Below are 13,105 nucleotides of genomic sequence, written 5' to 3'. Positions count from 1 at the left end.
AACCGTTTGGTTTCGTCAGTGAAAATGGATCCAGTTGAAACCGAACCCTTAAAGCGATCTTTGTCTGGAAACAGGAAGTGGATCTGATCACTTCCTGTTTGGTTTGGAGGAGAAACAGGAACCAGATCAGAACCTTTCAGAACCCGGAAACTAAAACAGCTGAAACGGATGAATCCTCCAGTATTCTGCATCAGAACCCAGGAGGTTCTGGGTTCCCAGCCTGGTGGACCCGGTTCCTGCTGGTAGAACAGAACCGACCCGGCAGAGACAGCTGGGTCAGTTAGTTGGACTTTGACTAGGCCGTTCAGGAAGCTTCCAAGCGGTGGACGATCAGAACCGGACCTGGAAGGAGTGAAGCTGCAGACGGGGAACTGGTCCCATCCAGCGGACCGGACCGGAATTTGGGATCAGAGCAGGACTACTGGGTTACAGAACCAATGGGTGTTCACTCAGTTCCTCCCAGTCCGGTTCTGGTTCTGCTGGGGTTCTGTTGAACCTTTTCTGAAGGCGGTTCTGTTTTTAAACGGACCTCCTCTGATGTTTGAGTCGGATCATCAGAACCGCATCAGCAGGAAACTCTCCGCCTGGGTTGAACATCTTTGGCTGCCGGCGGTCAGAACCGAACCTTCCTGGTTCTGGTTCTGGTTCTGCAGGTCGACCCGACCCGTTAAGTTCGTCACTCTTTCAGATTTTTCTTTATTTTGTTACTTTTTGTTCCGATGATCAAACCCAGAAAAGGAAACAAAAAATCAACTAGTTGATTTTTCTTTTATGTTCATAAAAAAAATAAAAAAAACGGAAGTTTAATAGAAAATTCATTGCCATGGCAACGGGGTTTCCCTGAAGCATCAGTGTTTCACGAGATCCATCAGCAGAGGAAGGTTTCAGAGACACTCAAAGTTTTTATTTTTAAAGAAACGTGTCCTTTGATTTTAAACTTTTTTTTTAATTAAACATCAAATTTAATTCTTAATTTTATTATTTAATGAGCCGATTAATGTTTATTCCTCCAGTAGAAGTTAAAATCCTGCTGTTTAAAAACACTTTTATAGAAGTTAGAGGATCAACTTCAGATTTTTACTCCAGTAAAAGTATAAAAGTGCCATTTTTAAAACTAATTAAAGAATAAAAGTAAAAATAAAGCAGGATAAACTATTAAGGCCAGAAGTTTTACTGCTCTACTTTATTAAAGGAACATTTTTCTAATGTTTTAGATGAAAACTTCCTTAGACTTTGTGACCTTTAGTTATGAAACTAAGAAAACATTTAACTTTGCTTCATCTGAAAAAACTCTTTACCGTATTTTGTTTTGTGGTGAGCAACAGGCTGGGGCAGCACCGAGTCCAACCACAGAGACATTGATTGTCTGCATGAAACTAATTATTTTGATGGTTTTTATATATTTTTTAGATAACAAGAGGCCAGAATGAAAATGAGCTTAAATGAAATAAAACTGAGTTTATTTTTAAAATGTGAGAAATAGAAGGAAAAAGTATAGATGGGCAACATTTCTACTGAAGTAAGGAAGTATTTGGACTTTATTTGACACTTCTGTTAATATATTTAATATTTGAATCATGTTTTACATAGATAAAAAATATTAAAATCTGTTATCTCTTATCATATTTTAATCATTTTATTTCAGTCCCTCTGAACGGTGACCTTTATTTAAAGAGCAGCGGAAATAAAGCTGTGAAACCGGCTTAGAAAACGATCATGTTTCACAACAAACAGTAAAGAAACAGGGCAGGCTAAACGCTAGCAGCTAGCGCTAGCATTTAGTTAGCAGGCGACTGAGAGCCTGAAGGCGAACAGAGACGTTCCAGCACTGCTGCTAACCGTTGTTTCTAAATCAATTAATCTGCTGATTATTTTTGATTCATTGATTAATAATCAGATATAAGTTCCTTAAAGGCAAAACTAAACCAGGTGAAACTAAAACGTTTCAGCTTGAGGAGTTCTGGATAAATCAGACGGACGGATCAAAACATTTTTTAAATCTTAAATGCAAAATATTACAATTCAATTTTAAGTTTATTTCTATTACATCAAATCCCATCTCACTTTAATGTTCACCAGATCATCCAGTCACATTGATTCAAAGTAGAGATTGATCTAACAGATTCTGCAGAGTGGGAGAATAAAGATGGAATGATGAAAAGGGGTCCCTATGTCCTCCAGCAGTCAAAGCCTATAGCAGCAGATCTATAGAGATAGAATGAAGCAGAGAAATGGAAATGAAGGATATTAATTCCAATCTTTGTATAATTATAGTTCTAAGTGGGTCACTCTGTCTGCTAAAGGCCTGTTTTACAATCTCTATAATCCAGTTAGTCATTAATTGGTTACTTATTTAGTTTACTAATTTACTGAGATGCTGCTTAGATGTTTGCAGAACTTCTGAATGGTTCTGCTGGTTCTGCGTTTCCAGGAGGAGGCATCCGGGGATCCTCCCCAGTCTGGAGGACCTGCTGTTCTACACGGTGGCTGAAGGTCAGGAGAAAATCCCCGCTCACAAGTTCATGACGGTAAGTTCTTCACACGCAGCGGAACCGCCCGGTCCGGTCCGGTCCGGTTCTGGTTGGTGGAGCTTTTCCCGTCTGGTTCCAGGCGCTGAAAGCTACCGGGCTGCGCAGCGGAGACCCCCGCCTGAAGGAGTGCATGGAGATGCTGAAGGAGTCGCTGAAGAAGACCCCCGACGGCGTCACGCTGGACCGCCACCTCTTCAAGAAGTAAGGCTCGCCGGGTCGCTCCGGTCCGCTCAACCTCGCCTCTGTTTTGGTTTCATCCAAGTTTGTCGGACTCGAGAGGCGCTGAGCCGGTCGGCAAACTTCTGCTGCTGCTGCATGCCGTCCGGCCGTCTCAGCATGCTGTCTGTGGTTCTGTCCATCAGGTGTGTCCAGAGCAACATTGTCCTCCTCACTCAGGCCTTCCGCAAGAAGTTCGTCATCCCCGACTTCCAGGCCTTCACCTCCCATATTGACCAGCTTTATGAGAAAGCCAAAAAACTCTCCGGAGGACAGGTGTGTCCAAAGATCCGTGACGTTTTTTTGCTTCTGATCTTTCATGTCTCTGCTTTCTTTTCTGCATCCGGGTTCATCGTCATCCTGCCGGTTCTGGTTCCGGGTTCAGGTCTGGGTTTGGGTTAGCTGCCGTTTCTTAGCAGCTCAGAGCTGCTTCCTGCTCCTCTGGTTCTGCAAACAGAACCGGTTGCTACAGGAGATACGGATCCCGCTGGTTCTGATCGGGTTTCAGCCTTAGCAGAACCTCAACCGTCTCTTTCTAAGCTGCTCCCTGACGGCGCCAGCAGACCCGACGTCTGGGTTCTGGAAGGACTAACCTCCGACCCGTCTGAGGAGAAGCTGCTGATCCTTCAGGAGGTTCGGCCCAACATCGGAGCTCGGAGAAGAACCAAGATGGCTGCAGAGATGTTGGAGCATGAAGCACGGCGGTGGAGGTGTGATGGTTTGGATTTGCTCTACTTGGGTCCAAACTGGGTCCTGAACAGAACCAGGATCTCAGACTCTGCAGCGGATCAGAACGGTGGATGAAGGGAAGGATCAGGAGCAGCAGGGTTCTAGTCCAAGTCCAGACCTGACCGGACCGGACCGGTCCTCAGGGAGCAGCAGAGCTGGTGGTTCATGGGGTCTTCTTGGTGTTTCCTGGGTAGAAGCGTCTCAGACTGTGTAGTTGTGGTCCTGGGGGACGCGGCGGCCCCCCGGGGCCCCGGGCCCCAGCTTCCTCCTTCTCACTGCTGCTCTGCTTCTGTTCCAGGTAGCAGACTACATTCCTCAACTGGCCAAGTTCAGCCCAGACCTGTGGGCCGTGTCTCTGTGCACCGTGGACGGACAGAGGTGAGATTTCCACAGCAGAGCTCCACATTCTGCCACAACGTCTCACATTCCAGCCGCTCTGACCCCGCTCAGCCACTCTGACCCCGCTCAGCCACCGTAGGACCCAGACAGTCCTGCTGGGCAAAGTCCTGCAGCGCCCTGAGACAGCTCAGGACAGGCTGTCCCCGTGTGGAGACATTGGACTCCATGTCTGAGTCCCTGAGGCTGAGCGGAAGGCGATTAGTCGCCTTTGGTTAAAGTTTGACGGAGGTGTGGTCCTGCAGCCGCTCTCTGATTGGCTCAGACGATGTGTGTGGAAAAACATAAAGATAAAGCTGCTTTGTTATGATCCGTCAGCGGGGCCAGTTGCTCCGTTCTTACGCCCCCTACAGGACACTGTGGTAAAGACAGACGTCTTCAAGTAATTATTAAATCCAATAACTTTCTTTGATTAAATCTGCACATATGGAATAAATTCACCACAACTTTCATTTAAAATATAAGAATTTATTAACAAAAGTCTTTGAACTTCAGGTCCAACATTTTTCAGTTTAACTCTTAACTAAGCTGGTAAAACTAAACTAACTATCTAAAGGCTAAAAGGAGAAAAAATCTGAACCCCATGGAGAACCTGTGGTCCTTCATGAAAGGTGAGATGTACAGGGAGGCTGTGGCTGCTGCACGCCATGAGGATCGCAAACAGATCAGGACTCTGACAGAAGTTAGACGGGTTTATATTTGATTTTATTACGTTGCCTAATAATTCTGCACAGTAATATTTACCTGCTCACACAGACATCCTGATTAAATGACCAAATCTAAAAAAAACTCCAATGAAACTGTGATGTTAAGGAGTATTTTGGGTTGATTGAGAAAACATGTGGCCCAATAATAAAATAATCCTTAAAAAAACCAACTTGCCTGATAATTCTGCACACAGTGTGTATCTATCTGGGAGGGCTTCATGTTTGGAAGGGAAACCAACCTGCTGTTATCTCGGTCTTTGCTCGGTAACTTCTAGAAGAAGCTGCTCTGAGTCTCTGTTGGATCTCTGGTCCAAGTTTCTGCTGTAAAACCAGCTGGTTCTGCAAACAAGAACTTACTAACTTTAAATGGTTCCACCAATATGGCTGCCGCTGTGCAAAGAGAAAGGGGGCGGGTCCTTGTATATGGATGCTCTGCAGGGTCCAGGATGTTGGCAGGCAGAAGGTCTCAGCTGATGTTTTGATTTCTTCTCCTTGCTCTCTGTTTTCTCATCAGGCACACGGTGGGCGACACCAAGGTCCCCTTCTGCCTGCAGTCCTGCGTGAAGCCCCTGAAGTACGCCGTGGCCGTCCATGACCACAGCACGGAGTACGTGCACAGCTTCATCGGGAAGGAGCCCAGCGGCCTGCGCTTCAACAAGCTCTTCCTTGATGAAGACGGTGAGGCTCCGTGGGGTCGGCGCCGGCCGGGCGCAGCGGTTCTCCCTGCAGGGACCGTCATCAGGGCGGTTCTCCCTGCAGGGACCGGCTTCTTTCAGAAGCAGTGGGTTCTACGTTCTGATTAAACCCGAATAATCCTCTAACTGAAGGCCCGGCGTTTACAAACACCAGAACCAGACTAAGATCCGGCGCTTTTTGTAAGAAAACCACTGATGCAAAAGGAAGCAATACACATTTATTCCACCATCTAGAAGCCATCGGCTGCAAAATGAAGAATGTTGTAAACTCTGCATGTCGGCGTCTCCCTGCTCAACTATTAAAATGTTAAATCAGCTATGAAGTCGATGGCGTCGGCCTCGTTGTTTGAAAAAGTGATTCCATATGAGAGAAACGGGAAGAGATGGATGGAAATCACAGACGATATTTATATTTAAATGTTGTTCAGATGCTCTAATACCGGTGATGTGATGGTCAGAGGTTTTACAGACGTTCTCTAAACATGCTGAACTCGCAATGTTTGATTTATAGCTTTTAGTGCTTCTATAAAATTCCCAACAGGTAAAGATCAATGCAGATGCTCTGATTAATAGCGCAATCTTTCCAATAAAGATGCGTTTGGCTCCTGGTTCAGAAGCATCCAAGTTAGACTCACTTCAGATCTGTCCGATGTTGTTTAATGTGATCATGCAATCAGCAAACTTTCTTTCCTCTTCATCAAGACGCTTTAATTTCCAAAATCAAAACAAACTTAGACTTTCTTACCGCAGTATGACGTGAGAGGCAGATCATATCGGCTCATTTCGTTCCTTTTTGCCAGTCAAAAAAAAACAATAATCAAAAGCGGTCAAAAACTGTATGGCTGCGCTGACTGTATCCAAGAGCTCACCCGGTCCCAATAGCCGACTCCAATATAATCCAGGTGCTGCAGTCACCTGTCCATAATGAGGGGGCGGAGCCCAGAAACAGCATAAATTATGAATGGCAGCAAAACACAACTAAACAAAACCAGACAAAAATAGTAAACTAGAAATAAATATTCAATCATAAATCAAGCATTTGGCTCCAACACTGATAATGCTCTCATTTTAGGACGGTTGATTTAATAATTTAAGGTTAATTTCTTTTTTCATTCTGCATTTTTTTTTCTTCCCTTTTTAATTTTCCCGATTATTTTTTTTTTTTGTTTTTGTTTTTGCATTGTTTCCTGTTTGGTTGATCTAATTCTAATCTATCTAGATCTAGGTCTAATTCTGACACTGAAAGTCATAAAGTGGGAGAATTATTAGTGAAAAGCTTTGAGCTGTTTAAAAATAAAATGTTTAAAATTTGAAACCAAATTTTCAAGAACATCGGTACAATTTCATGCTCTCTATTGTTATTAAAGGTAATTTAAACATATTGTTTTATATATATCTATCTATGATTTAAAGGTGTAAATTGTCTGTCAGGGTCAGTCTGTCTGCTGTGTTTCTGCTCTGATGGTTGAAATGTTTGTTTCTTTGAGGCGTTTCCTGTTAAACCAGCTAAGTTATCCCGTTTCCCTGCAGATAAACCCCACAACCCCATGGTGAACGCCGGCGCCATCGTTTGCACGTCCCTCATCAAGGTAAAAGCAGCTCCGCTTTCCTCTCTTCTCAGCTGTTTCTCTTAAGATCTCTGAGCTGCGCCATGTTGATCGGCGGCACCGATGCTAGAGGGACATCAGGGAGGGTTAGCCTACCCCCCACCCCCCTCTGATCCAGATGTTCAGTCTCTGCTTTCTACCCAATCAGATGCCGTTTCCACCTGATGAACATGTTTGTTCTGCTGGAGCTGATTTCCGCTCTGATGACTTTGAATCCAGGCGGCGTCAGGTCGACCGTGGCGGCGGTAAAGCTGGCGGGTCGAGATGTTCTGATGTTCAGGCAGAGCAGAGGAATCCTCCTCAGGCTGCCGGAGAACAAAACCGGTTCAAACTAGATATTCCAGTTCTCCTGGTGTGACGGGTCACCGCCTGCTTTCTGCTGATTTATGAGCCTGAAGCAGAGAAACGCTCCAAACGGACCGAGATGCAAGTTCTGGTTCAGGTAAACCAGCTGAGAACCCAGAGATTCTTCTGGGACTCACATCCGCTCATTCTGGTGGATGGTTGGAACCAAACTAACACAGCACTTCAGCCAGTCTTTGGGAAACACTCACGGGTGAACTGTGGGTCGTCCGCCGTTGGATGAGGGGTTGTAGACGGCGAACAAGCTCGTCAAACCGACACACGGACGCCCACAATCCTCGCTACTTCTGTTAGTCCCTCTTGCGTTGTGACGTGGGATAACATAACGCAGACCACGCTTAAAAATTGGGCATAAATCAAAAATATCTGCGTCATTCCTGCGACAATCGAACTGTGACACACGGCTGCAGGAGGATAACCAGCCCTTTACTATCGGTTCGCCGCAGCGGCGCCGATCCAAACAGGAAGTTCTTTAGAAGCTTCCTAGTTTTACAGCCCTGTTCAGAAAACATTCATTTTGTTTCTATGGATGGACCTTTATTCCTTTATAACCGGCTGGTCGACCCGGTGGCTCTGGAGCGATCTCCTTTACTGCTTCATGGCGGCCATATTGGTTGAAGTTCTAAGTTGGTGGAAAAGTTTCCTCCTCTAATGTAGAAAAACCTTCCACCAGCTAAAGGCCTGTTAGACATTTTGTTTTTGTTTCTATACAGCTGATTAAGGCATACATCGTAAAATTTTTTTAATCGTTGCTCGCAGCTAAAGCTCAAACTGTACGACAAAACCGCAGAGATTAAAAGTTCTCAGCTCCCGATGTTTGTTGTCACACTGTGCAATCCGACGCTCTGATGTGATCTACCTGCTTACGTCAAAAAAACCATGGCATGCTCCCTGCAGAGAGATGGCGCTGGTCAGACTCGTCAATCTGGAAGAAGAAGAACTCCGTTGTTTTAACATGTGCAGCGCGCTAGGTTCTGGTAAATCGGCTCCTAGCTCTGCTTCAACAGCAGAGTTTGTCCACAAACTCCTGGCGACGGCCAACTGATTTTCTCCCGACGTTATGGTTCCTGTTCGGGACGTGGTCTGATTGCCCCTCGTTCTCCCCTGTTCACTACATGACGCACGACTGGAGAATCGGCCCAAAAAAAGGGAAAAAATTGTTCATTGTACGCCTGCTTTATAGAGAAGATCTGCTGTCCTCTAAACATCCTCCAGCGTTGTCGTTCCTGTAGATCCCAGATTTTCGGCGTCGTTGTTGAGACTAAATTTGGGTAAAACAAACGGATGTTTGACCTGATTTCTGGGGATAATAAGATGATAAAAAGGATCTCTTAGAAATCGGTATTTAGAAGAATTGTCTTTCTGTAAAAGTTAAAAAGAATTCAAAAAAATTAAATCTACTGGACTTGGTTTCCAAGATTTGAAGACGTTTTGCCTCCTTACAGGAAGCTTTCTCAGTTCAAATGTGATTTGTCTTGATTTACTTTATTGAGTAAAACGATGTAGTAGAGAAATCAAACTTCTGATTTCCTCCAACTTGCACCTCCACTTCCAAAATGGCTGCCGTCTGTAAAACAAACAGATCCTTTAACCTGGAACAGTAGCTGAATATAAACTCGTAGCCCATTGGATAAAAGGAGAACACTGCGTCGGCAGAATAAGCGCGTTTAACCCGAGTTACCTGTAGTCTAAATCAGCAGGAGCGCCCTCTAGAGGCAGAGCTCTGACATTAACACTGGAGTTTCTCCCAATCCAAAATGGCTGCCGTGTTATTTTCTACCAGGGCCGCATGTTGGACCAGAACTCATTTGGTTTAAAGTCTTTTAGATGTTGGAGATCCAGAGTATCTGCTGCTGCTGACTGCTGCTCAGCTGGCTGAAAGAAGAAGTCCGGTTAGCAAGAAATAATCAATGGATCATTATTTATACCTAAAACTAAAATGTTCGCGGTGATTTAATGAATTTAGTGTTGATCACTAAAAACACCAGATACAGCACTGGGACTTGATCAACAGCCGATACCGCACCGTGACGTCACTAACCAGTAGGTGGCAGTAGTGTTCTTTGACAAACACATTCACATGAAAATGAATGAGCTTTACTGGATGGAATAATTTCAGATTTAAAGAACTTTTACTTTAAAGGCTCACTGATTCCAGCTTCTGTAAAGCAGCGGACTGCAGCTGGTGACCCGATAGGAGCAGGTAGCTCATAAGCTCCTGGAATATATATATTTTATAATAAAACTGTTTAAACGTGTTTAAACCGCCCCTGACCTTTGACCCCACCCCTACAACAGCAATAAGTTTTATTTTCTTTCTATCAGCGGCGATAGAAATGTTTCTCTGCTCGATGTGTTCTCTCTGTTTGGGGCAGCGGCCCCCGCTGGGCCGGCCGCTGTAGGTGGGGGGTGGGGGCTGGGGGGGGCGTTGCCATGGCACCGCCCCATACTGTTGTTACCTGCTGCTTGAAGGCTACATGTTGTTGTTGTTGTTTGTGTGTATGTTGCATATTTTTCAGACGTAGGAACTGTGGGAAATAATGACTGCTGCTGCAGGTCAAATGACGTTGGTAATTTTTTCTTCCTTTTCCATATCTACCCTGCCCCCCCCCCCTCTTTCTCTCTGTCCTCTCCTCCAATCAGCTCTGTAGACCCATGTAGTGACTGTTTAACACCTCCATCTGTGACCTAGCGTAGCCAGCGGCCTCTAACGGGCTCTGATCGTTAACCAGACTAGCGGAGCTCTCCTCTGAATGTGTAACACTTTAAACGTGCATGTGTGCCGTTTTTTTTTCCTTTGCCGTGTTTTCTCTGAGGCAGCAGGCAGCTTCAGGAACACTGAGGACCATTCCTCCTTCTCTCCCATCCTCTCTTCCATCTGTTTGTTAATTTTTGGGCTGATAACTTCTTCAGTGCATCCAAACCAGCATTATCGTAACAAATAATGCAGAGCGCCACCTGCACACGATGCACCCAGACACCATGCCACTCAGCTCTACTCTAGATTAGCTGGAGGGTGTAATCTAGTTAAAGCTCCAGGCAGAGATTGTCTCTAAGCCAATCGTAGCGCTAGGCCGCCCCTCATGGAGGCAGAGCTCAGAGTTTAGGTCCTAATTGGTGATTGAATCAGTAGCTTTAACCTTTCCTGCACTGGAGGAGCTGCTCTCACTGCCTTCTTCTTCTGTTCTCTCCGCAGCAAACTGCCAGCAACGCCGAGAAGTTTGACTATGTGAGTAAAGAGGCAGGAAGCCACGCCCCCTCGCCATGTTTCCAGATCAGCATCGTGACAAAAACGTTTTTTTCCATCTTCTTTTCAGGTCATGAACTATCTGAAGAAGATGGCAGGAGGCGAGTACGTTGGTTTCAGCAACGCCACGTGAGTCTCTCCTCATTCAGCGCCATCTTGCTTTTAAAGGGCCGTGTTTGAGTCCATAAACGCCCAGAGGGGCGGGACTAGGATTTCAGCTTTAAAAACCTGCAATACAGCGATAGAGTTGATTCCTGCCTGCTATCATTGCAACCCCAACAGCCAGGCTAACAATTCCCTCTAACGCCCCCCCTTTCAGAGACATAGACAGGTATGGGGCATTGCAGGCTAACAAAGAAGCCAAACGACCCCCATTCCAAAGGGGGGGACCCGTTCATCCGTTTCTATTTGCATGTTTTCTAAACTAAAACCCGACTTTGTTGGGCTGCTGGATAAAACCTGGAACTAAACGCTATTTCTGACATTTTGGATTGAAAAATCTTCCTGGATGGAAGAGAAACGTCTTCAAACTTGGAAACAAAGTCCAGTGGATTGATTTTAACTTTTCTGGGATGCTACATTCAGCTAGCCTGTTGAGACCATCCTGATCTCGCGAGCTTTCAAGGTTTCACTCGCAGATCAGTCTGGAGACTCTCCGTTAAAGAAAATTTGGAGCCGTTCACCAAACGAACGTCCAATCAGCGTTGGCTTTGAGGCGGGTTGAGGTGTGACGCAACGAGAAGCGCGACAGTTCAGTCTAAAGAACATGGCGGTTTCAGCCGATGAAACTAGCGTTAGCGTGGCTATCGAGCAAGTTTTATGGGAATTACAGAGTATTTCTTCACTGAAAGAAGAGCAAAACACTGCTCTGGAGGCTTTTCTCAGAGGAAAAGATGTTTTTGCTCTTCTCCCGACTGGTTTCAGCAAGAGTTTGATCTATCAATTGGCTCCTCTTCGTCGTCGCTCTGTTAGTACGTCATATGCTTCGTTGATCTGATTGGTTTATTTGGCCCGTCTATCACCAACATCAGCTAATTACTTCAACGGAAGGTTTCCAGATGGATATGCGGAGCAGGTTAACATTCAGACAGAAAGCAGCAGAAGCAGCTGGTTTATTAGCAATATCAATGGTTGACGTGCAGCAAGGCCCAGCTAAAGGTCCCGCATCGTTTAGAGCAGCTCAGATCTGGGAGCTGGCAGGGAGTCAGACGCAGCACTGCTGATGCAGAGCGCTATGATCACTCCTCTGAAACAGTTTATTAACGCCTAAATTAACTTCAAATGTAGAAACCTGCCGGCAGAATATGTTGGCTTTTATTATCCTGCTGCCTGCAGTTTGTAGCACAGACCTGAAAAACGCTAACATCTACTTCCAGCCGCCACCAACAGGAGGGGAAAACCCTGGAGAGGCGAGCGGGCCTGAGGCAGCTGCTGCTGGGGATTCCCAGTGACAGCGCAGCGCCGGTATGTGGGGGTCTGAGCGGCTCCCACAGAGAAATAATCTTTGAAGGCAGGATGGTAATCTGGATGAACTGACTGCACAGACCATGTTTTCAGGAGGACTTTCTCACTTCAACATAGATTCTAACTACTTTCTACCCGCTGATCACAGCTAATATAGCCGCCATTGTTCCAGGCAGAGAAAGGATAGGGTAGCTCCGCCCACCGCGCATCAGACCCACTTTACCACCGCGCAGCTAGAGCAGCAGAGATGCTTCAGCCGCGCGTCAGAACTAAACTGGCAGAAGCATCAGAAATGAAGTGTTTCTGCTGCTTCTGAACGTAGCATTACTGCCAGCAGCAGTTTTAGTGCAGAAACTTTTAGTTTCCACGTTTTTATTATTGATTTAAATCTTAAAACGCTCCTGAACAGGAGGAACCAAGTGGCGCCACGTCTGCTCCTCTAAGTCAGAACTAAAGCTGTGTTAAAAATAATTAGTTTTTCATAGATTTCTGAAGGTTGTATTGATAACCATCCCCAGTCAGAACCACGGCTCAGATTTCTCTTCTATCTTTCCCTGATTTTTCATGAAAACATCTTCAGGTTTATCTGGATGTTTTCAGATCTTTAGACGTTGAATCGTTTCTTTTCTCTTCTTTTTTCTGTGCTGTAATTTGCCCTGCTTCTGACCCCGCTGCATGCTGGGAATGTTCTCTGCTCATAGCGTTCACATTCCTGCAGGATTCCAGCTCAGACATGTCTGAAAACGGTTTGTTCTCTGTGTGTCTGACAGATTCCAGTCGGAGCGCGAGTCGGGGGACCGGAACTTCGCCATCGGCTACTACCTGAAGGAGAAAAAGGTCAGTGAGTCGATCCGTTCAGGAGAAGCTTTAACACCAGGATCACTGGCTGGGCGACGTTTTACCCAATGAAGCAAATGAGTAGTGATGATGTCATCGACTGAAATGGTTCTAGTGTGCGATTAGATAAACCTTAAAACAGGTCTCATATATATGTATTATATGATATTATTTATGATCTAAATTTGTATAAAAATTTATTCAGTAAAATAAATAATAGTTTTAATAAACCGGTTGGAAGTTTGAAAATGCAATTTTATTTACAGAAATTGATTGATTCCTCCGAACGTTCCCCGCTCACCTCTTGGTCACA

At 45.3% G+C, this 13,105-nt stretch overlaps 1 protein-coding gene across 4 annotated transcripts in view; it reads left to right on the top strand.

Annotated features, from left to right (window-relative positions):
* glsb (glutaminase b) overlaps nt 1–13,105 on the top strand; it is a 33,767-nt gene that overhangs the window by 5,226 nt on the left and 15,436 nt on the right. For 3 of the 4 annotated variants that reach the window (XM_038304075.1, XM_038304077.1, XM_038304076.1), the window contains exons 2-10: nt 2,432–2,528; nt 2,611–2,732; nt 2,894–3,023; nt 3,775–3,854; nt 5,094–5,257; nt 6,805–6,863; nt 10,441–10,473; nt 10,562–10,620; nt 12,726–12,792. In XM_038304075.1, the coding sequence (XP_038160003.1) occupies nt 2,432–2,528; nt 2,611–2,732; nt 2,894–3,023; nt 3,775–3,854; nt 5,094–5,257; nt 6,805–6,863; nt 10,441–10,473; nt 10,562–10,620; nt 12,726–12,792 (811 nt within the window). Of the gene's footprint in view, nt 1–2,431; nt 2,529–2,610; nt 2,733–2,893; nt 3,024–3,774; nt 3,855–5,093; nt 5,258–6,804; nt 6,864–9,770; nt 9,815–10,440; nt 10,474–10,561; nt 10,621–12,725; nt 12,793–13,105 lie in introns of those variants that run through there. The other variant, XM_038304078.1, reaches the window with a different exon arrangement.

The sequence above is a fragment of the Cyprinodon tularosa genome, unplaced genomic scaffold, assembly GCF_016077235.1.
Source record: "Cyprinodon tularosa strain WSP-4 unplaced genomic scaffold, ASM1607723v1 ctg525, whole genome shotgun sequence".
NCBI lineage: Eukaryota > Metazoa > Chordata > Actinopteri > Cyprinodontiformes > Cyprinodontidae > Cyprinodon > Cyprinodon tularosa.
This window is presented reverse-complemented; position numbering and strand designations above follow the sequence as displayed.